The sequence below is a fragment of the Herpailurus yagouaroundi genome, unplaced genomic scaffold, assembly GCF_014898765.1.
Source record: "Herpailurus yagouaroundi ecotype Mexico unplaced genomic scaffold, PumYag 217, whole genome shotgun sequence".
Lineage (NCBI taxonomy): Eukaryota > Metazoa > Chordata > Mammalia > Carnivora > Felidae > Herpailurus > Herpailurus yagouaroundi.
Window position 1 is genome coordinate 6,031,758 of NW_024412448.1, and position 26,146 is coordinate 6,057,903.

General features: G+C 58.3%; 2 protein-coding genes across 3 annotated transcripts; both read right to left on the reverse strand.

Annotated features, from left to right (window-relative positions):
* Positions 1-1,087: 1,087 nt before the first annotated feature.
* On the reverse strand, positions 1,088-4,247 carry CD7 (CD7 molecule). Of its 2 annotated transcripts, none has more exons than XM_040456733.1 (4): positions 3,842-4,247; positions 2,632-2,946; positions 2,236-2,369; positions 1,088-1,531 (listed from the first exon to the last, which is right to left on the reverse strand). In XM_040456733.1, the coding sequence occupies exons 1-4, from the start codon at positions 4,113-4,115 to the stop codon at positions 1,424-1,426; spliced, it is 831 nt and encodes a 276-aa protein (XP_040312667.1). In that variant the 5' UTR covers positions 4,116-4,247; the 3' UTR covers positions 1,088-1,423. The 2 variants fall into 2 exon arrangements, with proteins under 2 accessions (XP_040312667.1, XP_040312666.1); XM_040456732.1 differs by having other exon boundaries at positions 2,236-2,393.
* A 457-nt stretch (positions 4,248-4,704) lies between these two features.
* On the reverse strand, positions 4,705-25,685 carry SECTM1 (secreted and transmembrane 1). The gene is made up of 6 exons (XM_040456734.1): positions 25,544-25,685; positions 8,835-8,969; positions 7,113-7,244; positions 6,500-6,811; positions 5,906-5,968; positions 4,705-5,743 (listed from the first exon to the last, which is right to left on the reverse strand). Exons 2-6 carry the CDS (start codon positions 8,917-8,919, stop codon positions 5,589-5,591), a joined length of 747 nt encoding a protein of 248 aa, XP_040312668.1. The 5' UTR covers positions 8,920-8,969; positions 25,544-25,685; the 3' UTR covers positions 4,705-5,588.
* Positions 25,686-26,146: the final 461 nt, after the last annotated feature.

Sequence of the window (26,146 nt, forward strand, 5' to 3'; positions counted from 1 at the left end):
GGGCAGTCTGCACTTCCTCCGGGGGTCCCTGGGAGGCTGGGACACCAGGACCTGGTGTCTCTTTGCCGGTCTTCCTGACTGCCGTCTGCGTCCCAGGGGCAGGTCCCTGGTGGCCTCCAGAAAAATTGCTGAGTTTGTGTCCCAGGCTGCCCGCCCTGGCCCGAGGTGTCCTGGTAACTTCCCGCCTGGGGAGCACACGTCCCACCAGCCAAAGACACAATTCTAGAAGCGGGGTTTCCAAGTAAAAGGAACATCATACCTTAATGACGTTTTAATCTTTGCCAACGTAGGGGGTGGCGGGTTATTTAATTTCTGCTGATATTTCATTGATAACTAGCAATTTGAATGGTCTCCTGTGTTCATCACTCATTTTTGCTCTCTGCTCATTTTTCTCTGAATGTTTGTTTTCTTTCCATTAATTGATAAGGATCTTCATCAATTAAGCATATTAACCTTCGTTCAGTAATCTTTCTCCCCCCCAGGTTTGTAGATGCTTGTCATGTATTTATGTGTGTAGGGTTTTTATAGAGCGAGGTTTTCGACCAGTATAGTCAACCATATTAGTGTTGTGTTGCCAACTCTGATGGGGGTTTGAGGGCACAGGACGGTGGGGGGGGGGGGGGGGCACGGTCTGCTGTTTCTCAGCTCAGAGTCTAAGAGGACACGTCACGGTTCGCACCCATACTGGGGGTGCCTTGTTTCCCACCCGAGAGCAAACCTAGATACCCAAGTTCCCATCGCCCCCCAACACGAGGGCACGTAGGGAAGGGCTCTTAGTTAAGACCCCGAGTCACTGCTGCCGGGCCCCTCCTCCACCCCCACCTCATTGTGTGATGGAGGCAGGTGAGGCCAGGTGAAGGGGACTGAGGGGGTGGGTGAGGGCCCTGGTTGATCTGCCCCTTCTGCAGCCCACCCAGGGTGACAGGGGCCCCCTTGGGCCTGGAGTGGGGAAGGGCCCCCTTGCTCATGTCCTTCCTCAAGGTGTCACGCAGAGTCACACAGGCTGCAGAAGTCCCAGGAGGTGTTTGGGGAGGGTGTCAGCCCCTCCTGGGCTGTCAGCTGGTTGAGAATAGATGCTGGAGTCGGGGACGGGGGAGAAGAAGTGCTTTATTTCAGGGGCTGGGCGACCCCTCCCTCTTGCCCCTCTCCCAGGCCCAGGGCCCAAGTCCATCCTGCAGAGGGGCCCCCCTCCCCCTCGCCGTTTGAGGGCAAGGGCAGCAGGTCAGAGAGGCTTCCTCCCTGGTGGCCCCGAGGTGTCAGAACCAGCAGAGCAGGGCAGCCCGCAAGGCAGGAAGTAAGCAAGGAAGGCCTCCTGGAGGAGGTGCCGGGAGCCCGACGGCCGCAGGGATCTGCCCGAGCGACCTCTCCGGGTCAGGCGGACCTCCGCGAGCTGCACCTAGGCAGCCTGGGGGGCCCGCGGGGCTCACTGGTACACGTTGGGGATGGACACCGTGTTCCGGTTGCCATAGGACATGTCCTCGTACACCACGCACGCCGGGTTCTTATCCTTCAGGCGGCAGAGTTTCTTGATCTGAAAGACAAGCCCCTCCTCTCTGTCCGGGGTCCTGCTCGCTCTGGGGCGTCCCCCGTCTCCAGTGCGCACCCCCTTCGGGGGCTGTTTGACTGACCCTGGAGATGCCGCTGGGCTTCCAGGCATGAGGCCAGCTCCCAAGGCGCCCCCGCCAGCCCCCCAGGTCCCTGGAGCTGCCCCAGGCCGGGGGGTGGGGGGGCAGTGGACCTTGCTTCAGAGGCCTGGGGAGGGGGTGCGCTGTCCCAAGGCGTGGACGGGGCAAAGGCGCGCCGGCCGCGAAGAGCTGAGTGACCAGGGCAGAGCTGACCCCTTCCTGGCACCTGGCACCCCTGATGTGCACTTTCACACCTGCCCACGCTGATCTCAACCCGCAGGGTCACACACACACACACTGCACGCACACCAGTGCTCACCCGTGTGCACATACACTCGCGCTCACACGCGTGCCCGCCCGTCTCTCTGAGCCTCTCCCCCCGCCCTCCTCTCATGGCTGTGTTTTCCTCCTGGGCCCACGCCCATCCCTGCTCGTGGTCCCGTTCTTGGCCCACCCCCCCCCCCACCCCCCACCTTGGACCCTGCCGTCTAAGCCCTCGGGCCTCCCAGGGACCCTGGTGGACGGGCTGCAGGGTCCTGGGGTTTCCCTGGGGCTTCTCAGAGGAGCCAGCTGACAGCGACACAGGTGAAAGCCGGGGGTTCACACTGACCTGTGTCCTCCTCAGCACACACGTCGCCCCCAGCGCCAGCCCGATGAAGAAGCAGCCCATCGCCAGGGCCACAGGGAAGGAAAAGTGTATCAGCGGGGCCTCCCGGCTCGTGTCCGCTGCCTCGGGCGGCTTGTCTGAGGAAGGAGTGGAGAGCGGCACTGGGCGGGCGGCGGGCTTGGAGATCGAGAGAGCCTTCGGGGCTCACGGGGCGGGGGGGGGGGGGGGGGGCGCTCGGGGGGGGAGGGATGGGCAACCCGGGGCCTTCCTGGAGGCAGTGGGCTCACGCCGGAAGGAATAACTCACACCAGCGGGGAAAGGCCCCCAGACGAAGGCAGGGGGGGCCAGGTCTGACCGGCAGGCAGGGGAAGTGGGTCCCGGGGTAGGCACGTCCCCTACCTGTCACCACGACCAAGGTGCCGGGGCCCCAGACCTCGTCCTTCATGACCGCCTGGCAAGCATAAGCCCCCGTGTCGGCCGGCTGCAGGCGGTGCACGGTGACCGTCAGGTTGTGCTGCTGCCCCGAGAAGACAACGCGTCCCCGGAACTGCTCATCCACCGTGGGCTCCTTCTCGTCTTCGTAGTAAATCACACTGCTAGGCCTCGGCCACCTCTGCTTCAGGTAGACCCCGAACAGGGACCCACTGGTGGAGCAGGTGATGTCGACGGAGCCCCCCTCGGGGGCAATCGCGTAGGGGGGGTACTGCCGCACCTCTGCAGGAAGGACCCCCTGCTGTCACCGCTGGCCTGGCCAGAAGGGCAGGGACCCTCCTCACTGCAGGGGATGCTGGAGGGACAGAGGTGCCCCCGGGGCAGCCCATGGCTGTCATGTCACCACAGCCAGGCATCTTGCCCCGGAGCAGCTCCGGGGTAACTGCACCCCCGTGGCTGTCCTCGAGGGCTGAAGGGGCCCCGGGGGGCTGGGCTGCCTGTGACCTCTCCCCACACAGGGGCCCAGGGGACCTTTGGGCCGTGTGGGCAGCTCCGACCGCATCTCCTGTCCCTACACCTTCTCCCTCTCTTGACTGACAGTGGAGACAGCAGAGAGACTGTCCCGTCTCCTTCTCTCTTTCCTTTCTGGCTGCCTCAGTTTCCCCATCACTTCCAGGCACCTAGACCTGGTGGCATCTTTGCCTGTCTGTGGGACACCCAGAAATGTCCCCATCTGTGCAGCTGGGGCCCAGCAGGACCAGCTTCCTGGTGCAAACACGAGCTGTTTTGATGTAATCCAAACATCAGTTTCTCAGCAAACTAAATTCTGGAGATTCTTTTTTTTTTTTTCTACTGAGTCTCCCCACCCTGCCGTGTGTGGCGGATCTTTCCATCCTATTGCAGAACTTTGCACATGTATCTGTTTTAAAAAGCAAACTAATAGACAAAATCCTCCCATAACAAAGGCAGCCTTGCTAATTACAAAAAAGAGACTCCCCAAGACATTTAGGTAAAGAAAAAGACCAAGGCCTCGGTGATTCTGCCCCGAGACGGCACCAACAGTGGGGTGGGGGGCTCGGTGGGGAGGTCATGCTCAGCGTCCCCAGACCACCCCCTTCCCAGAGGGGGGCCCCCTGGGGGCGGGGGGAGCGCAGTGGGAGACGCAGGGAGGGCTTACCTTGGGTGGCCAGGGCCCTGAGCAGGGTGCAGGCCAGTGTAAGGAGCTCAAAGAGCAGTGGGAACTCTGGGGCCATGCTTGCCGCCGCCGTGCCCACCACAGACCCAGCGACAAGGGAAAGGCAGGGCCCCCTCTCTCGGCTCTCTTCCTGTCTGCAGCACCCAACTGCCTGCCACCACCTCTGAGGCACCGCCTCAAAAGCCCCAATGCCAGGCCAGGAGGCTGTGACTGGTGGTCCAGGCATTCTGGGAGGGCTTTCTGGAGGCGGTGCCATGGGCAAGGGGAGGTGCTGAGAGCCGGGCTGGGAGGGGGCGATCCTTACTCCCTTCCCCCTTCGGCACTGTCCTGCTGAGTGCTCACAGACAACTGGTCACCCACTCCTGTCTCCGCAGGCTCGAGGTTCAGGGCAGGAGCAGGGGAAAGCCAAGGGGGTGCCCTGGGTGGGTTGGGGTTCAGGCTCCAATTGCCCTGGTCACTTTTTTCTTTTTTTTTTTTAAAGTGTATTTATTTATTTATTTATTTGAGAGAGAGAGAGAGAGAGAGAGAGAGAGAGAGAGAACCTATGTGCAACAGCAGAGGAGGGGAAGAGAGAGGGAGAGAGAATCCCATAGAGAAACCCTTGAAAACACAAGCAGCAAGGAGGAAATGAACACAAAGACCCGGACCCAGAATTTCCTTGTAGGTCTGGGCCCCAGTCAAGGCGCCACGCAGGGCCCTCCTCCGTGTGGGGCTCTCCGCAGTGAGGGAGGAACCCGAATATCTGCTCCTTTTGAATGTTCTAGGACTTTTTAGTGCCTGAAGACAGGAAGCAGCTTCTTTTAGACTTGTTTTCCCCACTTAAAAAATGTGTATTTCCCAGGTCATTTCATGGTTTCTCGATTGGTTTGTTTTATTCATCTGAAGGATTGGTGTTATGGGTGTTTTCCAAAGCACTGAACGTGTACTTTAGAAAAAGCCTGTATGTCCCTCTTAAGAACACACTGAATGGAGTCATACAGTTGCGATCAGAAAGACATCTGACATAAAGGGGTTTGGGGTGGGGAAGGGTCAGCAGAGGGGCGGTGGGGGAGGGGCCCTGTGGCTGGGGGGGAGAGAAGGGGGGAGCCGTGTGCTACGGCAGAGCCGTCAGGCAGAGCCGTCACCTGTCGCCAGCCCCCACTGGCGAGCCCCCTAGTGGTGGAGGCGGGGCTGGCTCCCCACCTCAGGCCTCTATGCCCTCAGCTTGACCCCAGGACTGCCGGCAGGACGGTCCCCCAAAGCTGTTCTGGCTCCTGGTCAAAGACAGGGGTGTGCCCAAGATCAACCTGAGACCCAAAGCGGGGTGCCTCCGAGGCTGCAGCCGCCCCTTGTGCACCCGAGGCCGGAAGTACACCCCCAACCCCACCCCACCGGCCCTGATGGGGCAGAGGAGGGAGAGGTCCTCTGAGGTCGAATGTTTTAGAGCTTGAGATTTTTCCCATCTTTGACCACAGAGTCGGGGAGCCCAGAGAGCTGCCGGGGGCCCAGGTGGGGAAGAGCCTGCGGCTGGGGTGGGGAGCCAGAGAAGCGACCTGGGGCCACCCTCCGCCCGGGGAAGGGAGCTGGCCCCTGGGCCGTAGGGCCGAGCAGGTGTCCCGGGCCAGCAGACAGGGATGGGGGGCCTGCGCCTGTCTGCCACCTCTGTGAGGTGCACGGGCTTCTGTCAACCAGATGGGTGTGGGACACGCGGGGCTCCGTTGCTGGGGGGTGAGTTTCGGTGCCGGTGGCCTCAGACCCCTGGGGGCTTCAAGTACAGGGGACTGTGCCGTTGGCGCCAGGCTAACACGGTGACCACCAGGATGGCGAGGGCGACACTGACACCGGTGACCACGAGCACCACCTGGAACTGGCGTTCGGCCCACCCCGGGCACGGCATCTGCGGGCCTGTGGGAGCGGGCGGGGAAGTCACTTATTCTCCCGCCAGGAGTGCACCCTCAAGGGGGACACCACCCCTGTAGGCAGGAGGTGGCATGGGTGCCAGGCCCAGAGGGCGGGGACAGCCCGGGGGACCCGAGGGGCTCCCCGGGCGCAGGTAAGAACACTTACCGCAGGAAGAGGTGAGGGGTAGGACTCCTGTCTGGTTCAGGTCCTGGGCCTCTGCGCCTGATGCTGCCCCCCCAGCCCCAAGTATCAGATGAGTCCAGGAGGGGCCGGCCGGGCTGGGGGCACCGTTCCCAGCCCCCTCACCGCCCCTGTCCCCAGAGCTCAGGTGGCTGTGATCAGATCCGAGCCGGCTAGGGGTGCGGTGCCCTGCGAACTTTGAGCAACGTGAGGAGAGGGAGTGGAACAGGGTTGGGGGGGGGGGCAGGGCCGGTGTTGGGAAGGCGGTGGTGGGAGAGGGGGGTCTGGTCTGGCTGGAGAAGCGGACGGATCGGGGGCCCCACCTGCTCCCTGGACTGGGCAGCCCCCCACACCGAGCCCCCTTCAGGATCAGGTGCCCAGTGCCTTTGGGGGCAGGGGCTTGTGTTGTTTCGCTTTGTTTTGTTGGAACCTTGGCCTGCCCTTCCCGGGCCGCCTCCCCCCCCCCTCCCCCCGCCAGCCCCGGGAAGAGAGCTGCTCCTCCCCTGAACTGCCCTCCCAAACAGGAGCACAGCCCTCCTGAAGGGGAGCACTGCCCTCCCAAACAGGAGCACAGCTCACCTAAAACGTTCAATGTGGTGACTTTAATATTCCTCTGCAGACCTTGGAGATGCCACTTGTAACACCCAGCCTGGGCATCGCTCGCCTTCGGAATCACCAGCTGTGCCACACCTCCGCAGACCTGCAGCTGCCACTCGCCCCGGCAGAAGCAGCCTGGGGGCGTCACCCTGAAGAGGGGCTGGGAATCCTCCCCAAGGGCAATCAGGTAGACGGTGACGCCCAAGAAGGGGTTGGAGATGTTGCAGGACATCACGGCCCTCTCACCCCTCGACACGGAAACCACGCCTTCGGTGCAGGAGGGGTTGTCCCAGTCTGTGAGCAGGGGACAGGTCACACGTGGGTCACGGCTGGGCCTCAGGAGGTTCCTGACCACCCTCCCTGGGGCCGGTGGGGGGCAGTCAGTGATGGGACAGGGCCCCTGGGGACACGGGAGCCCTGCTCGGGGCAGAGGACACATCTAAGCGAAGAGCGGGTCTCAAGTGGGAAAACAAGACAGGGGTGAAAACGAGGGGAGGGCCATGTGGGTGCTGAGTCACCTGGCCTGAGGCATCCCGTCCTGGCGGGCAGATTCGGGGGGGAGGGGGAGGCAGGTGTCACTGCTCTGCCGACTCACCTGAGTGTTGGGAAGTGGTGGCCCTGTGCAAGGCTGCCTCCGTGTCCCCTGGGGCCCGCCTCGGCGTCCCCAGCTCCTGGGCCAGGAGTGCGCAGTCGGCACACTCCTCTCCACAAGGAAGGTCCCCAGCTCCTGCGGGACACCCGCCCAGCCATGTTGGACCCAGCTGCCCCACCCCTGCTGGCGGTGCAACCAGCCCACAATCTGGGGAAGGCTGAGTCTGGGAATGAACTCACTCGTCGCCGGCCTCACCCTGCAATCTGGGTGAACTCTGACCCCGGGGGCCCCAAGTACCAGCACAGGGCGATGAGCCAGGCCCCCCATCCCGCCACACCAGTTCCCTCTAGGGACCGGACACACATGGGCAGACAGCAGACGGTGACGCGCCGTTAACCGAGTACAACACGGCGTGGCGGGTGCCACGTGTGGGCGTGTGCCCGGGGCCTCGGGTGCCCACAAGAGAGAGGGTGTGTGAGGTGGGAGTTCGTGAAAGGCAGGCACGTTCGGGGCCAGCGGGGTCCTCACAGGCCACAGTCACCGGTGTGTACCTCGTGAGGGCAGCTAGGCCAAGGGAGAGGACGAGGGAGCCAGCAGGAAATCCCCCGTGTCCCAGCGGGGGCTAGTGGGGCCTCTGCAAGCGTGTCCGTGGCGGGAACCCGACTGGAAAACCCCTGCTGTCCCCTCAGTCGTCAGAGTGCTTGCCCCAGAAGGGTTGGAAAATGCTTTCTCTCCATCTTTACAAAACCACCAAAGGGCTGCATAGACACACGCCTGTGATAAACATTCGAACAACTGGAAAGGGCCCCCCCCCCACACCGACAGAGAGGCTGCTGGGTTGGGGGGGAGCCCAGGCCGGGAGCCCAGGTTGCAGGAATAATCACCATGCCCACATGGGGGGCTGACTCGAGGACCGTCAGGGGAACAGAGGGCGGCCGGGGACTCTGTTTCACGGGTGTGGGATGTGCCTGGGGCCCGGCATCTTTGACGAGCCCCTTCCGGTGATTTCGCCGCACAGCCCTGACCTAGGGTCGTGGGGTGGGACTCGCTGGGAGGTCCCGCAGGACCCACGGCTCCGAGTCTGCAGGGCCGCCCGTGTCCCGAGAGTCTGCATTTCTTTTTTTTTTTTTTTTAATTTTTTTTTTTTAACGTTTATTTATTTTTGAGACAGAGACAGAGCATGAACGGGGGAGGGGCAGAGAGAGAGGGAGACACAGAATCGGAAGCAGGCTCCAGGCCCCGAGCTGTCAGCACAGAGCCCGACGCGGGGCTCGAACTCACGGACCGTGAGATCGTGACCTGAGCTGAAGTCGGATGCGCAAACGACTGAGCCACCCAGGCGCCCCAGAGAGTCTGCATTTCTAACGAGCTCCCAGGTGGTAACGGAGCTGCTGGCCCAAGGGGGGATCGGGGACCAGAGCTGGGACAGAAAATCCTCACCCCGCTGTCCCTCCTCCGGCCATAGCACTTGCCGCTAACTGAGCAGGGCGCTTTCCCTGGAAACTGGACAGGCTCTCGGACATCTGCCCAGTGCTCTGACGGTCGTCACTGGGTGCTGGGGCGGGCAACCACTGTGTGCTGTCCGTGGAGGCGGGGGAGGGCTTGGCTCGTCCCATTACGGCCCAGGGGTGCTCGCCTCGGGGGTAGGTCACCACCTGGGCCTGACGGAGATCTGCTCCCCCCGCCCCTGCCAGACCCCCCAGAAGACGGGATCCTGAGACTTACTTCCATCCTGAGCACTCTGGGCGGTGGCCGGGAGGATGGGCCAGAGCATCCTGGTAACCAGGAGGAGGAAGGTCAAGGACAGCATGGCAGGCAGCACAGGGAGGCAGGGAACCTCATTGGTTCTTGGGACACTCCCTAGAGGAAGGAAAGACACGGGGTCAGAGGTCTCTCGGGCTGCAGCCTGGCCAGGGACAGACAGGGGTCCCGAGCTCCTTCGGGACCCACTGTGCCCCGATGCCAGAGCCCCTGCCTGAATCTTCTCCACGCAGCCTGCCTTTCTCTGTACCCTTATCACACACGCAGTGCTGGCCACGGTCACACACGCGAGCAACACGGACAAGCCAGGAGGGAAGTCACCGGGAGACAGTCCTGCTGTCACCGTCATAATTATAACAAAATGTGCAAACCTGCCCAATCGTGTCCCTGCGGAAACGGGTGATGCTGTGGAGAGTCTGCTACAGCACTGGGATCGAACGCCGTCCCGAGACCGCTTCCGACGCCCCTGCCCTCTCCACCCTTGTGCTTTCCGTGGCTGGGTGCGGCCGCTTCCTTTTGGGAGCCCCTCAGGGGGCGTGCTGTTGTCAACAAGGGCCCAAGGAGCCCTCCTGTGGGACCGGCACATCCCCATTGGTACGCGGGGCTCACATGTCCCATCATGCCGGTGCCCACGGTGGACACTCCTGGCCTCCATCAAATGTGACCTTTTTCCTGATTAGTTTAAACTGTTTAAAAGTACTTATTTATTTAAAGGTTTTATTTTTGAGTAATCTCTACACCCGACGTGGGGCTCGAACTCACAACCCCAAGATCAAGAGTCACACGGTCCACTGGCCGAGCCAGCTGTGTGCCCCCAGTTAAAAGTATGTTAAGGGGCACGTGGGTGGCTCAGTCGGTTGAGCGTCCGACTTTGGCTCAGGTCATGATCTCACGGCTCCCCGTGTGGGGCTCACTGCTGTCAGTGCAGAGCCCACTTCAGACCCCCGGTCTCTCTCTCTGTGCCCCTCTGCCGCTTGCGTTCTGTATCTCAAAAATGAATAAACATTTACAAAAAAAAAAGTATTTTAACATCGCTTGCCAGAGTGTTTGTTGACCTTTTGATTTAAAAAAAACAGACTTTCTGATTTGTCTTTGAGCGGTTTTAGGGTTACAGAGAAATGGGCAGAACACGCAGAGTTCACGTGTTAGTGTCACGTGTACTTTTTACAACCAGTGAGCCAAATACTGTCTCGCACTTTGCGAACTTCAGGGCTCACTCATGTGCTGAGTATAAGGTGGGTCACCCATCGTCATGACCTGTACAGAGCTGTCTCTTGGGGGGGGCGGGGGGACCCTGTCACTGGTGTGCCCATGGGCCAAGGGCTGGCCCGAGCTGGCTTGTCCTCCACAGAGGCAGACAAGGAGAAACAGACAGAAGGCCAGGTTGATGGACGGATGCTCCTTCTCTCTCCATCCACACAGGGTTCTGGGGTCCCGGCCGTGGAGGCTGCTTTCAGGAAACAGGCTTGAGGGACGGGATACAGAAAAGACCACAGCAACCACACGGTTGAATTCAGACCTGCCCGCCAGGCGACCCGCCCCAAAATATCAGGCCCCAACTGACCAATGGACTAGGCACAGTTACCAAAAGAGAGAGAATTCCAAGCAGGCTCCTCGCTGAGTGCAGGGCACAGAGCCGGACTCAGGGCTCAATCTCACAACCACAACAAGATCATGGCCGGAGTGGAAATCAAGAGTTGGACACTTAACCGACTAAGCCACCCAGACACCCCTCACCTTCCCCCTTTAAAAGCGGTCCCTTCCCGCTGCCTGGTGGCAGACAGCCTCTCCTCTGCGGTCCTGCCCTGACCGCTGCCCCCCTGCGGTGTATGCAGGAAACTTCCATCTCCTTTGTTCTGCCTCGAGTGAATTCCTCCCCACCCTTCCCGACCAGCCACCTGCTTCCAGCTGATGTTGCCCACATTTGGGGGCCCATACGGGGAGACTTTGTGCCCCCCACATTTGGGGGAACCTTGCATGAGGAGACTTTGCCACCCCCGGGACTCTCCCTGGATTTCTCAGGATTCTCTCGGGACTTTCCCTGGTGGATGGACTCTAGGTCCTTGGGGAACTGACCACCTGTGGCCGAGGCTACCCCTCGATGAGGATGCGAACCCCGGACCATCCCCCACCTTGCCTGAAAGGGAGAAGGGTTTCCTTTTGCCCCATGGAGGGACCTTTCCCTTCCTCTCCTTGTTCTTTTCGGCCTTTGGCAGCCTGATCCTAAGACGGCCCAGACAACCGAAGGTCTCAGGGCAGCGGGGGAGGGGGCCCTAAGTGGTCTGAAGGTCTGAGGGCGAACAAGCCCGCCTGCCCGGGCCCACGAGGGCCAAGGGCCGCTTCCTCTGCTTTCTCACTCTGTCCCACAGGTCTGTTCCCAAAGCCCAGCACCATTGGCAGCTTGCCCAGGGCGAACCCACGCACGTCACGGACTCGGTGGGAACTCTTTGCTGACGCTCTCAGCCGCCACCTGGGCCTGTGCGCACGCCTGTTCCCAGGTCTCTGAGTGGTGCGTCCTCCCCTTGTTTTCCCAACCGGTTCTGGCCCAACGGTGCCCGGGCCTCCCCGTTGCCGGGAGACACCCCGACAGGCCGTGGTGTACCCTCTGCTGTGCCCCCCTCCGAGGCGGGGTGCCTCCAGAAGACTCGCTCACCTCGTATAGGTCCCGTGCTTTCCCAGGCCAGCAGACGGCTTGACCGAAATCACGAGTTGGGGCTCCATTCCCTTTGGCGGGACCCCCCTTTGGAACAGGCAGCCAGTCTTTCCCGCCGTGGGACCCCCCCTCTTTCTTCGGACTCACCCTCGGGCCGTGTTCTTAAAAACGGGAACATAGGGGCGCCTGGGTGGCGCAGTCGGTTAAGCGTCCGACTTCAGCCAGGTCACGATCTCACGGTCCGTGAGTTCGAGCCCCGCCTCGGGCTCTGGGCTGACGGCTCGGAGCCTGGAGCCTGTTTCCGATTCTGTGTCTCCCTCTCTCTCTGCCCCTCCCCCGTTCATGCTCTGTCTCTCTCAGTCCCAAAAATAAAGAAACGTTGAAAAAAAAAAATTTTTTTTAATTAAAAAAAAAAAAAAAAAAAAAACGGGAACACATCTGACCCCAACGTCTGGGGAAAAAACATCTCCTTGTTTTGCTTCCTGGCCTCAGTACGAACTCCCAGGTGAAGAGGTGTGGCCCCTCCACGGAGCTCTTTCTTATTTTCCAGCTTGTCCTCCTTTGCCGGAACTCCTCCAAACGGCTGCAAGTCCCATACGTGCCTTCGCGGCACTGTCCCCAAACTCCGACCTCCACAAAAACCGTAGAATGTGTCTTGCTTGCCTTCTTGGCCCCAAATCAGCTCCTCCTCCCACCCTCCCTGTCAAGGGGTGAAGACCACCCCCTTCAGACTTCCCCACCGGTGCTCCAGGTAAAAACTGAGAAGGGGGAGCAAACTGATTGACTTTTAAGTGGACCCAGGTGGAACTCAGTTCAGTATTTAAACTAATTTTGTTGGTTTAATTAAGATAGAGCATGTCTTTAGAGTTATCAGCATTAAATATGAAACTTTTATTCTACCAAGGTTTCCTTGGGTCAAGTACGTCTGTCTATGCTATCTCCATCACAATTTGTCAGCAAAAAGATGACTGAAAATGATGGTTAATTTTGTCTGCCTCAAAGCTTTCATGGGTAATTGTGTTTTTTGTTTGTTTTTAATTTTTTTTAATGCTTATTTATTTTTGAGAGAGAGAGAGAGAGAGCATGAGCATGAGCAGGGGAGGGGCAAAGAGAGAGGGAGACACAGAATCCGAAGCAGGCTCCAGGCTCTGAGCTGTCAGCGCAGAGCCCGACATGGGGCTCGAACCCACGAACGGCGAGATCACGACCTGAGCCAAAGTCAGACACTCAACCAACTGAGCGACCCAGGTGCCCCCATGGGTAACTGTTAAGATAACTTTCAAAGTCTTCGGCAATCTGAACGTTTTCAAGTTTTGTTTGGATGCTAAACTGGATTGAATTCATCGGACATCTAGGTCTTTTCCAAATAAGATAAAGTGCGAAAGCATTGATTACTGAACAGAAGATTTATCTGCTTTTGACTTCTTATTGCAAAGAAACTAAGGATATTTGGGTCTGTTGGAAAACATGCTTTGTGCTTAAATGTATCCATAAGTTTGTCATCTGAAGAATTCTGGTATAACAGTTCACAATTGGTTGCTATTTAGTTTTCACTGGAGACTAAGGTTTCTAAGAGGGCAGAATTCTGCTAAATGTAATTAAGACTCATGGAAACAAGGGAAACAGCTCTGTATGTAGGAAAGTAGGAGCCATGTAAGAAAGATCTAAGGAATGGAAAAACATTTTTGTTGAAGGTAAAAGGTAATTTTGTCCTAAATGAGACTGGTTGTTTGGAGGGAAACGTCTTGGGACAAAATCTGAATACGGAAGAAAAGTTGTAGAAGGTTCATGAAGGGAAATCCTTGGAGAGGAATTTTATGTGAATTTTATGTGTGGCCAAGGTTTTTAAAATGGATTGGATTTTAAAACTCCGCTGCTATTCTGCTTTCTGGCGAAAAGACCAAGTTTCCTTGGATTGTTGGTCTGTTCCTGACAACAAATTGTAAACAACATTGTTTTCTCTTTATCTGCCCGGAAAACCAAAGTTTCTAGTTTTGTCTTTATCAGGTCTTTGCTGATCTGTAATCCTATTTAGCCTTGTTTGGCATTTTATGTTCTGGTAGAAGGTCATCACTTGATATTCTGATTATTGAGATGTTATGTGTCACAGAAATAACTGACTTTTCTCATGAGTTACATCATAATGAACCTCATATCAGATGGTTAACAATGTCCATTTCTGAGTGTTGTCTTTTACAGCTGTTGTTCTGATGCTCTTACAAAACACATTTTGTCTTCAAGGAGATTCATAAAAAGGGCTTTTGACAAACACAGGTAGTCAATATCTTTCATGAAACTTGAACGGGGTTAAGAGTTTCCAGAACTAAAAACCTGCATTCAAACGGAATAAGAATTAGAAATATGGGACTAAATGAGCTGAAGAGATGATTATGGTTTTCTGACCCTTATTGGAAACATTGCTGGTTCTCTAATGTTTGTTCTTCTAGATTAAAGAAACTTTCTCCTAAGATACTTATGACTTACAGAAATGTGATAAAGTATTCATTTGTGAACAGACTGAGGCATTTAACTTTTCTGTCTACCTGAACCCTCTGAAACTCAGAAACTCTCAGTGAGCATTCTTTCTTCCTTGGCACTTACAATCTTTGCAGAGGTTTGATAAGATTCTGGTCTCCTTGTAACAGGACACCACTGGGAACCCTGGTTATTTTACCAAGGCTTTGACTGGAACGTCATATTTGAGAGTGACATTCATAGACTCACATATGACCAAAGAGCTCTAAGGAACTAAGGTGGGATTTATGAACCATGGAGCCATCAAGCCCCTTGGAAATGTTGGCCAGATGCCTGTTGACAGTTCCCAGCAGCCTCGCCAGCTGAGTAAAGAAGGTCACTCCTGGAAGGTGCAGGAACCTCAGGATACTTTGGGGACCTCGTGGAGAGGAATCTGCCCAAATCTTCAGGGATTGCAGGCAGGTCTGATGGCAAGTATTTGGCTTGGCTTCTGGCCCGGAGAGGCTACCAAGAGTTCAATCTAGACTCCTTACGAAAGGTTCCAGCAAAGCAGATTTTAAGAGATCTATACGATCAATCCCTGTTCTTGCTGAGCTTACGTAAATGATTAGACCCAGTTCGTTAAAACTGCACTTGTTTTTCTAACGAATTCGTCTCCCGCAGGACAGAAAGCCACTCAGGCCGTCCGGACAGGGCCCCATCAGGCTCTCCTGACCACCCCGTCAGCGGTAACATTCCACGGCTTCTCCCCACGGGCCCATCTTCCCAGAATCAAGACGGCCTTGGCCCCAGACGAGGAAGAGCTCCTGCCAGGTCCAGCCCGGAGCTGGGTGGAGATCTCTGCCTCTTCACACCTGAGCCTCGAGGCCCATGAATCTGGCCCACTGCCAATCCTCATTCCCTGGCAATCAGTCATCCTGTGATATTATCTTAGAAAGCTCCCCGAATGCTTTCCTCTCGAAACTCTCATGACTTCTCCCTCCCAATTCCAAGGCTTCATTCTCGACCTTTTCTTCAGGGTGACCTCTCTGAATGTTACTTGGTCGGAAATCAGAACTTACCTGGAGCCGCTGCCCCCTTGATGTCCTGCTCTCACAAGACAATCCTCACCCCTTCTGGGACCGTGTAACACCAGGATGTTTTCCTGGAAACAAATCTGTTCATGGCTTCTTTCCTTCTTAGGACTCCTAATTACTGGTCCCCCTCTCGTCAGTCTCTTTGTGAAACTGGTCTCTTCTAGAATCCAGCAATTCCATATACGAACGATAGTTCAACAGCCCACACCATCGGAGGGTCCCCTCCCCCACATCCCACGGGCCTGGCCGCCTAACCGCCCATCAGCACATTATGTAACACCACGCTCTGGTCTATAACTGCGCCAACCCCTGACGCGGAGACAAGTGTAGGTGGGGACATCTCTCTGCCCCTTGCTCAGCAGGAAGAAGCTGCTGAGGATGTGACGGCCGCCCATGTGCAAAGATCTGTCACTGCCGACGTGTCTGGAGGGAATGTGGAGGTCGCTTTCAGGAAAGAGCCTTGAGGGGTGGGATGCAGAAAGGGCCATGGCGACTGCCTGGCTGAATTCAGACCTGCCCGCCAGGCGACCCCCGCCCCCCCCCCCCCAAACATCCACAGGCCCTAACTGACCGACGGGCTACTTACAGCCAGACACAGTTACCGAAAGAGGGAGAATCCCGTGTGTCACCACACCTCCTCACCTTCCCCTTTTAAAAGCGGCCCCCTCCCACCGCCTGGCGCCTGGCGGCAGACAGCCTCACCTCTGCAGTCCTGCCCTGCCTGCCGCTCCCCTGCGGCGTATCCACTAAACCTCCATCTCCTTTGTTCCGCCTCCGGTGAATTCTTTCCACCCGCTTCCGCCGACCCACCTTTGGGGACCCCCATCCGACACCCCGTTCAGACACCGCACTGGGGTGGGTGGCGTCGAGTGTGATGTGTCGGCAACAACAAAGCCCCCTGCCCTTAAGTCCCGGCGCTCTGGTCTCCGGTGAGCAGGAGCCGGTGCCAAGCCCAGAGCGGCCTCTGTGAGGACACGGACCCCGAGTCTCCTGGACGGAGGGTTTTGGCTAACGTGCTGTAGGGGCCTGGCATCTTATGAATGTTCTAGTAGCCATGTTCCTAAGTTTCACGAATTAGAGGCAACCGCTCAACACCCAACGGGCAGTGTCCCGTCCGTGGGCGGGCATTGGTTTCACGTAACAGCGTTCAGGGCCCAGAACTGCCCGTGGTCCTCGCACACCGTTCTCCCCTCCGGTGCAGGCCGTGCCAGAAGGCTCACACCCGGCTCTGACCTGGACCTTGACCCTGATCTGCACCTTCAGCCCCACGTTCTGCGTCCCCTTCCCCAGCCCCCGGGCATCGCTCCCTGGCTCTTTGATGCACTGTTCTGCCCCTCTGTGCATCCCTCACACGTAGAGAAGCTTTATTTCCGTGCTTTCTGATGGTTCAACAGGCTACAGTTTCTGGTGGCTGGGCCCCAGCCCCGGGACAGTAGGGGTGTGGCTCCCCGGGAGCCGGGTCCTGCAGGCCTCACCAGGAGAGGTCCCTTTCCAGGCGGCCTGGGTGCGGGCTGGTGCTGCCTCTCCGGCTACCTGCGTGTGCTTTTTCCAAACTTATTTCCAGTTTAACTTCCGTGGCAAGTAGGGCTTCTCTTCAAGTCATTACACACACACCACGTTCGCAAAGCAAGGGCAAGTGGCAGAGAGAAGGTGAGGAAGAAAGAACCCCTGAAAGACTCGCCCCGGGAGGAGCCGTGGTGTCTCCGAGCCCATCATCCGCGTGTGCTCTCGTGCGTGTACGAGCACACACACACACACGACTTCGCGTAGGCGGAATCCTGTTGGAGGAGATCCTTCCTCATAGACGGCCCCTGCCCCGGCCCTCCCTCCCCGACCCCCCTCTCACTGTGGGGACCGGGTGAATGGCGGCCCCCAAAAGTCACGTCTGCCCACAACCTGTGAACGTGACCTCGTTTGGGTATAGGGTCTCTGCAGACCTAACTACGTAGGATGAGAGTGCACTGGAGTCGGGTGAGCTCTGAATCCAATACGATTCGTGTCCTCAGAAGATGAGGAAAATCTGGACAGAGACGGAGACACGCAGGGAGAACACGGCAGGACGACGGGGGCAGAGACAAGTGCAGCCACTGGCCCAGGAACATTCCCGAGCCACCAGAAGCTGGAAGAGACCAGGAAGGATCCTCGACTGGAGCCCAGGAGGGAGTGTGGGTTTTGGGTTTCCGATCTCCAGCACTGTGAGAAAATACACTTGTGTTGTCTTGAACCCCCAGTTTGTAGTCCTTTGTTACTGATGAGGGAAACAAAGGCAAGAGGAAGGTCGCCAGAATTAAATCTCCTTCCAGCCACCGATCCCTGAGACACACAGCGTGTGCCCTTGCTCCAGAAGCTCGAGGCTGCCCTAGTGCCTTAACGTTTATGTTTCATTGAACACTAACAGTGACCTTAACAGTAGCCCCGCAAGGTCCCGAAAGCCTTGCTCCAAATTCTTGGAGGACAGACGCTATCCCTACCCACCCCCCCGCCCCCAACCCCGATTAAAAAGTGTAGAATCAGTCACTCCTCACAACCCAATGCAGCTCTTTCTGTCCACGGGTCCTGTCCCCGTGCTTCAGTAAAACCACCCTTTTGCACCAAAAATGTCTCAAGAATTCTTTCTTAGCCGTTTGCTCTCGAACCCCAAACTTCCACGTTTCATAATTTCACCATCACGACCATCACGGTCGCCCCAGGACACTCCCACCGTCCCCTGCCCCGAGCCCGCAGCCGCACGCGCCCTGCTTTCTCCCGACCCCGACAATCCTGCACAAACCAGGGTGCGGGGGGAGCGTGTGGGGTCATGTCCATTACTCTGCATCTGGGTCTCACCCAGCAGGGCCCTTTGGGAAGACCTCGCCTCACGCTCCCCCAGGCCCCTGCCCTGGATTTCGGGGCTCTGTGAGGCACACCCCCCCCGCCCCACCCCCGCTGGGGCCCCTGCTGCCGGGACCACCCCAGCCCGGCTCCCCTCTGGGTTTCCGTGGTGCCCCCACCTTAGCAAACTCTGCCCATCTTCGTTGGGGTCTTCTCTTTATGCGTTTGCAAGACTTGTGTTTTAAGGAAACAAACTGTCATCTGTGAGGCAAAGGTGTTCCTGCTCGATTATTTCTCCCTTGGTTATTTCTGGAATAACGGGACGCCACACGTTTATGTCATTCTGTCCTTTCCTTGAAAGCTTCGAGGTTTCATTTAAAAAGTGTTGTCTGGGGGTGCCTGGGTGGCTCAGTCAGTTAAGCGTCTGATTTCGGCTCAGGTCATGATCTCACGGTTCGTGGGTTCGAGCCCCGCGTCGGGCTCTGTGCCGGCAGCTCGGAGCCTGGAGCCTGCTTCGGATTCTGTGTCTCCCTCTCTCTCTGTCTCTTCACTATTCACACTCTTGCTCTCAAAAATGAATAAACGTCAAAAAAAATTTAAGTGTTATCTGTTTGAAGTGTCCTCTTACAGAGGCCTCCCGGGGGGGGGGATCCATGGATGGCCAAACTGGACCGACTTCCACGTTTGAATCATGAATCATCTCAAAGCCATTTTGCAAGTGACACGTGACTGGGTCCAACTCTGCTTTCTTGCAGGACAGTGGGCTGTGCCCGAGGCGTCCACTGAGGGGCACACCCGTCTCCTCCATCCAGCATCTGTCCTCGGGCCATGACGCTACCAACCCACAACTTTCCGGGTGCTTTGTCAGCTGATGTCAACCTGGAAGGCGGTTTCTGTCTTGCTCTCTCTGTATTTTTCCTTACGGGTCTGTCCCCCACAAGTCCATTAGCATAACGTGATCAGCTGTCTTCTTGGAACTGGAATTTGTTGATGGGTGCATAAGGGTGGCCGTCCCAAACCTGCCCGAATCTGTTCTGCATAACGTGCAGACGTGGAGATTTCACCCCTGGAAACTATCCAGGGGCAGTCCTTTTTTGGTTTTGCTGCCCATCAGCAGTCAGCAATCGTGGTGATCAGGCTCGAACAGCTCATTACCATCAGACGTTGCTTGTGTGAATGGAAGGTTTTAGAAAGAGGTGTCGAAACTTCGCATGCTGGGGCTTTTTCCAGGCACCTCAGATAAGATCTGCGAAAGTTTTTCCCAAGTATTTTTTTTTTTTTTTAACGTTTATTTACTTTTGGGAGAGAGAAAGAGACAGAGTGTGAGCGAGGGAGGGGCAGAGAGGGAGACACAGAATAGGAAGCAGGCTCCAGGCTCTGAGCTGTCGGCACAGAGCCCACTCGGGGCTCCATGATCCGTGAGATCAGGACCTGAGCTGACAACTTTACCGCCTGAGCCCCCCAGGCGGCCCCCTAGTAATTTTACAAAATAACTTTTCTTAAATTGCAGAACACAAATTTTCCTTCTTTTTCCTTCCCCTCCACCCGACATGGATTTTCTTAAATTAGGAGACACAAAATGGTGCCCAATGGCCCACGGGTGTGCTTGCTGGTCCCGGTGGTCTGCCCGGGTCCCCTAGCCAGGGCCCTCTGTGTCTCCCGAGGGAGACCTCTGCCTGGGCGCTGTCTGATCCCTGACACCAGGCTGCGCCACAGGAGCCAGCAGAAGAGTCACCCCGTGTTGCGTGGCCTCTGGCCCAAGCTTGCAGGAAGCCTCAGGCCCCCAGGGTTTCCATCTTTAACTACAGTCCGTGGGGACTGGGCTTCCCTCCCAGTGGCCTCCGGACGATCCCTTGGCCTCAGGGGACACCACGTTTGCCTCTCGGCCATCGGTGGACGCACACGGCTCTTTGCTGCCACTGGCTGACCTCAGCATGGGCTTTAGTGCCCACCCTTCCCTGGTGCTCCTTGTGGGTCGGGGTCCCTGTCTTGGGGGTGGGAGGCGGCAGGCCGTGCTCTCCTCTGGCTGCAGGTGAGAGGACGCACTCCAGGGGAGGACAGCTCCTCGATCCCGGCTCCGACCCCGCAGGGATAAGTGAAGGCGCACCCTAGCTAGCGGGCAGGTGTCCTGAACGCAGCGTGGACGATTCACACGGAACCAGTCCCAGAACACGGAGGCCAGCGCCACGTTTTGGCAGCTGAGCAAGCAGCAGGGTCTCCCGTTGGTGGCCTGGTGGTCACCCGATGTCCGGAGCACAGACATGGCGCTGAGCCCTCTGTCCAGACGTGCATTTGCGTCCACCACGCTCCGCAAGCGTGACTGCAGCACTTAGCAGGAAAGGCAGGAGGTGCCCAAGGGTCTGCAGTAGCCGGGAGGAGACCCTTCCCCTCGAAACCTTCCTCACCACACGTCTTCCTGACTCTTGTCGGGGTTTATCCTTCCCAATACGTTTACAGTCACGTTTCGAGTTGTAAGAAAACTCCCTGGGATGCTGACTGAGAATAAGTAAATAACTTCTTTCACAATCCTGCACCTTCCACGGCCTCCCTCCACGCAGAACCAGGGCCACCCAGCCCGGCTAAGCCGCCGCCTCCGCGGGGTCTTCTGTGATGTCACCCCGGCACCCCGTGACATCCCCACCCCCACGCACATGCACACGCAGGCCCACACGGGCACACACACCCCCTCTGCGGTTCCCTCAGGTCCTCGGACGTGCTCTGCACACAGGAGGTGCTCAGTCCCCGCGGGCCTGAGCGGCCTGCCCCCGGCCTCCCTTCTGGTCCTCGCTTGGACCGGGTGACGTGGAGAGGGGGTCACTTCAACAAAGGCATGTTCGTGTAAAACGTGCTGCCTGCCACACTGGACTTTGGAAGGGAGTGGGCATGTTGACAAGCAAAAGGAAAGTGAAAGGCAGGCGGCCGTCCCGGTCACATGAGCCAGCTGCGGTGGGGGGTGGTCACCTCCCGCCCCCAGGGCACGGCCTCCTGGGGACATGGGGTGCAGTCCCTGCCTGGCCACCCTGGGAAGCACTGAGGGAAGCCCACCAGCCAGGGCCGACCCCGCCAGCCTCTGCCGTTTTTAATGCACCTCGTACTCTCAAATCCTAACAATCATTTTACATTGACTAATTTTAAAATCTTATCTATTTTAGCCTCACCTTGAGAAACACACATCATCATTAGGTGTGCTATTTACACATGCGTTTTCTAATCACAATTAACCGGTTACAAAACAAGCCAGGAAGCATCACGGATTCCCTACCAGCACCTGGCGTCCTCTGTTGTGTCCTCCGGGGAGGCTGGAGCTTGTGCCCCCAGAGGGCAAGGCTCCCAGATGGGCACTGGCTGGGGCTCCAGGCTTCTCCTCCTGGGGCCCAGCCCCCGCTCCTGTGACCTGTGACCCCTCCCCCAGGCTCTGAGGGCCCTCCCCTCACCCGCAGTCACCTCTCAGCCACTCTTCACACTCTCCTTTTGCTGGGAGAGGTCCTGACTCTCCATGAAATCCCCTGGTTCCAGGCAGGGGAGAAGGGGACACTTGGGCTGCACCCCTTTTCACCTCCAAACTGTGCCCACCTTGGCTGGTGTCACGTCCTCTGTCACAACCCCTGTGGTGCTGGGTGGCAGTGTCTGAGCCAGCCCAGATGTCGCTGTGACAGTCTGTGGGTCAACACATGAGACAGACCAGGCCCCTCCTGGTGAAGAAGAAGGCACAGTGCCTGCTTCGCTCCCAAGGCCTTTGTCCCTGAGCTGGTGCTGGACTTGAGTTGGGGCAGTCTCATCTGCTACTGAGGCAGGCAGGGGGTCATCTAGGCTGTGACTGTCCTGAGCAGTCCCCTCAATGACCCCCCGATCCCCACCCCCAGTGACACTCAGAGCCAGGTTTCTACATGGGAGCACGTTGGAGCCACCAGAGGGTCAAAAATAATCATCAGTACCCAGGCCTGCCCTACGGGTCCTGGGTTATTTGTCTAAGAGGGCTTGGGCCTGGGAGCAGAGCTGAGGGGCTGGGGGAGACCAGTTGGGCAAGGCTGGGCTGTGGGTGGTCTGCGTGCTCCGGGCTGAGAACAGCTGCTTAGGGCACCTCCAATCCCTGGCGGGAAAGAGCGTGGACTGGAAGAGGAGGCGGCTTCCCGTTAGGCCGGGGCTACATGTCAGCGAGTGTCGTTCAGAACGAGAGGGCCTGTCCTCCCCGCTCCCACCCCCAGTCCAGGCCAGGTGCCTGGAGGGTCAGGGTCCTTCAATGGTGCAGAGCGATCTCTCGAGTGGCTGCAGAGCTCTGCTGGGCCCTGACACCAGGGGACAGAGCCGGGGGATCAGGAGCCCTCCAGCTTTGGGGCAGACCTCCAGGACCATGGACAAGTCTTAATATACTCGAACTAAATCTGAAAAACACAGACACAAATTTCCACCTTATAGGAGCACAGGAAAACCTGCCAGAAAAGAAAAGAGCCGGACTAGGGACGCCTGGCTCAGTTGGTAGAGCTGCAACTATTATACTCAGGGCCGTGAGTTCAAGCCCCATGTTGGGTGTGGAGCCGATTTACAAAAAAGAAAAGAGGGGAGCCTGGGTGGCTCAGTCGGTTACGTGGCCGACTTCGGCTCAGGTCATGATCTCGCGATCTGTGAGTTCGAGCCCCGCGTCGGACTCTGTGCTGACAGCTCAGAGCCTGGAGCCTGTTTCAGATTCTGTGTCTCCCTCTCTCTGACCCTCCCCCGTCCATGCTGTGTCTCTCTATGTCTCAAAAATAAATAAACGTTAAAAAAATTTTTTTTTAAAGAAAAAAAGAGCTGGACCGGAGAGGGGGGCAAGCTTCCATTGTTCTCTTGCACATCCTGCCACCCTGAACCTTCTGGGGTCCCACAGCTGTCCTGGGCCCCACCTGACTTTTTCTACTGATCATTGCCCCTTCCTTTTGGACCTGGGCATAGATCTGAGCCAGGCTCAAGGCACAGATGCCAACGCTGAACCTCAGGCTTATCTGTGAGGACAGAGCCCGTCTCGGCTGCCTACCCTCAGAACAGTCCAGCGGTCAGAGGGCAGGGCAGGGAGCCGCGTCTGGCAGGCAGGGGTCCCCCTCGCCGTTCATTGCACCGCTGCACCCCTCCTGGCACTCCTGCTCCGGGGAATCCCGTCTTTACTGGGAGGTCAGGGGTCATCTGAGTGCGGTTTGGATGTGCTTCTGGGGACTTTGCACTTCAGGGCACGATCACAGCGGGCTGCTCTCTGGGCACAGAGCCAAAGGCAGCAGAGGCCCCACAGAACGCTGTTGCTTTTTTTTTTTTTTTTTTATGTTTATTTATTTTTTGAAAGAGAGAGAAAGAGAGCACCAGCTGGGAGGGGCAGAGAGAGAGAGGAAGACAGAGGATCCAAAGCGGGCTCTGTGCTGACAGCAGAGAGCCAGAAGGGGGGCTTGAACTCATGAACTGCAAGATCGAGGCCTGAGCTGAAGTCGGACGCTTAACCTACTGAACAATGCCATTTCTAACTCCTGCCCCCTGGTATGCTGGCTCTGCCCGTTTGTCCACTCGTGTGAGGAGCGGAGCCCAGGCCTGGCCATCTCTGGACAGCAGCCCTTACCCAGAGCGAGAGCGGCACCCCGGTCAGCAAAACTCGCCACCGGGGAGGCCATCTGGGCCTCCAGGCCTCAGTGACCGGGTCCTGGAGGCCCCCGAGGGCAGCCGCAGTCCCTGGGCCGAGCTCCTCCTGCCCAGTGGTGGCTGCGCCCTCTTCCTCCGGCCCCTGACTGACCCCACCCCCGGTGGCCGTTGTGCATTTGGTTGCAAGAGCAGCCAGGCCCGGGTTTCGTGGCATCGGTGGTGCCGCCCCGTGCGCAGCAACGTTCGGTTGTTCCGGGGAATTTATCCGGAGAAACTTCTCCCTGGTGAGACGGGCAGCTCTCTGGGCTTGCCAGGCACAATACGGACCCCCCGTCACACTTGAACCTCGGATACGCAACCCCCCATTTTGGAGTCTGTGTTCCATGCAATATTTGGGACGTGCTTACACGTAAAAAAGGACTCATTTTCTGAAATCAAATGTGGCAGCCCCACTCGCTCTGCCTGAGCCCTCTCACCTGCCACCACCGTGGCGAAGGACAGAAAACCGGAGAGAGAGGGTGACAGGGAAGGAGACTGGGAAGGAGACAGGGAAGGGGGCGGACGCTTGGCGCGGTGCAGGGAGACTGGGTGTGGGGCCCGGGGCCGACAGACGTAGCCTCACGGCGGCACCTACATACTGACACAGGAGTCACAGCACCGGTGTCCGCGGGGCCCCTTCCAGGAATGATTCACAGGCTCAAGAGCTATCCGCACCTAGGAGTCACTGACGCGATTTGGGAAATGCCTGCTTCTGTCAGCGCTGTCAGCAACTCGTCCCCCTTTGGGAAGAGGGGAACTGGGAGCCGGGTCTGTTGGCGGGCCGGGTGCACGGGGGTCCCCCGCTCCCGCAGCGCCTGCTGCCGCTTTCTCCCCAGCTGCGGGGGTGCAGTGACCCCCGCACGTACTTCGGTGTCTGTGCACAATGCTGACCTGGCCTGCCTTTCACCAACACTGCAAGGGAGGTGACTAATCACCTGGGGAGACGGGGCGGGGGGGGGGGGGGGGGGGGGGGGGCCCCCCCCCCCCCCCCCCCCCCGGGGGGGGGGGGGGAGGGAGCGCCCGGGGCCAGGTGCTTCTGCCGGCATCATGGTCCTTGCAGCCGTGGCCGGGAGGGGTCCCCAGCCGGGCAGTAAAGTCCTGCAAGCCCGGGGCCTAGGCCGGCAAACACTTTCCACCTCCCCTCTGCTTGGCTGTCTCCCGCCGGGCTCACAAGACACCTGTGCCAAGAAGCCTCGTCCCCACCACCAGCCCAGTGAGACACCGCCCTGACTGCAGGGGCCAGAAGCACGTGTGCCCCCAACCCACTCTGTCACCGTCCCCAGGGTCCCCAGGGACAGGAGGGCCTCTCAGGGGCTCTGGGTCCTCTAGCCACAGGTCTGGAAAGTGGTTTTCAGCTGCAGGTTATTAACCAGCAGGGGGTGAGGCACCGCATAGAGCTCGCCGCTGTGGCCAAACCACAGGTGCGTGCGGGGGGTGGGCTTGCGGAGGGGCCGCTAGAAAACTCACCCCGGGGAACAGGCTCATCTCTGGGCTTCTGGGGCACAACATCGCCTCTTGGGCAAGGAAGTCTTAGGCGGTGGCTCTTTTCTGTTTTACTGCTGTGTGTGCGAACGTGTGTGGGTATCATGGGCGCGTGAGTCCATGAGCGTGAGTGCACACACGTGTAAGTGTGAGTCTGGGGGAGCACGAGTGCCGCCCTGCCGGGCCTGGGCGTGAATGGGGCAGGGGGAGGAGGATGTTCTGTCCCGAGTCAGTGGACACCCGCGACCGGACTCCCTGCCCCCTCAAAAGCTGAGCCTGGGGGTGCCCCGCAGGGAGGCGGTCCCACGGTGACCTGTAGCCCCCCTCCTCTCTCCCCCTGTGCCACACCCTTTGCCCCCTGGCCGCCTGGCCCACAGACTCTGGCGGGACGCTCGGGGCCACCTGTCTGTGGGTGAGGGTCCCGGCGCCCCGCGCTCCCGGATCTCCATCCCCCAGTGTGTCCATCCCAACACGTATCCCGTACCCTCCACCGGAAGTGCACCCCGCGTCCTCGGCCCCGGGGCTCTCCGAGCCCTTACCTGCACCCTGGCTCCCTGCGCAGGCGGCGGCTCCTGTGCGCACCGAGCCAGAGGAGTCTGCCCGGCCGGGCGGCTGAGGGCGAGGGCGGAGCCGGCGGGGGTGGGGAGGAGGCTGCCCCAATGGGGCTCCAGGATCCACACCCAGGGCCTAGAAAGGGAAACGCCTAATTAGGGGAAGTCACTGTGGAGCCGGGAACTGCCCCAAATTCACAGAAAGTGTTTACGACCTGCTTGGTGGTCATTTATTCTACCTTTATTAGAAAGCACTTCACTAGCCGGTCATTCTAAAGAAAACAGGAAACCGGCAGGAAGCCTCTTCCAGGAAAGCGAATCCCGAAGTTCCAGGAAAGCGAATCTTGAAGTTCTCTGCGCTCAAGCTCAAGTCTGGTCACCGCTCCTTGGAGCTGGTGGGTCCATCCCCTGCACGGATCAGGGACCCCACGAGTCCTCACCTGGGCACACATGCACACACGCACACGCACGCACACGCACAGGCACCTGTGTTCGCTGAGAATCCACAGGAGCTCGTCAAGCCTGCAAGTTGGCTCAAATGCAAGTTGGTCCGTCGGGGCTGGGGTTGCAGGCAGGGGCAGGGGTAGGAGC

Bases quoted from the DNA above. Each gene is read 5' to 3' on its own strand.
- SECTM1 (XM_040456734.1), bottom strand. From the start codon at position 8,919: ATGCTGTCCTTGACCTTCCTCCTCCTGGTTACCAGGATGCTCTGGCCC. The intron at 7,245-8,834 runs GTAAGTCTCAGG...GGTGTCCCGCAG, and splicing joins CCAGAGTGCTCAGGATGGAA to GAGCTGGGGACCTTCCTTGT. The intron at 6,812-7,112 runs GTGAGTCGGCAG...CCCTGCTCACAG, and splicing joins CACCACTTCCCAACACTCAG to ACTGGGACAACCCCTCCTGC.
- CD7 (XM_040456732.1), bottom strand. From the start codon at position 4,115: ATGGCACCGCCTCCAGAAAGCCCTCCCAGAATGCCTGGACCACCAGTC. The intron at 2,947-3,841 runs GTAAGCCCTCCC...TCCTTCCTGCAG, and splicing joins CAGGGCCCTGGCCACCCAAG to AGGTGCGGCAGTACCCCCCC. The intron at 1,532-2,235 runs GTCAGTGTGAAC...CTTGTCTTTCAG, and splicing joins GTGTGCTGAGGAGGACACAG to ATCAAGAAACTCTGCCGCCT.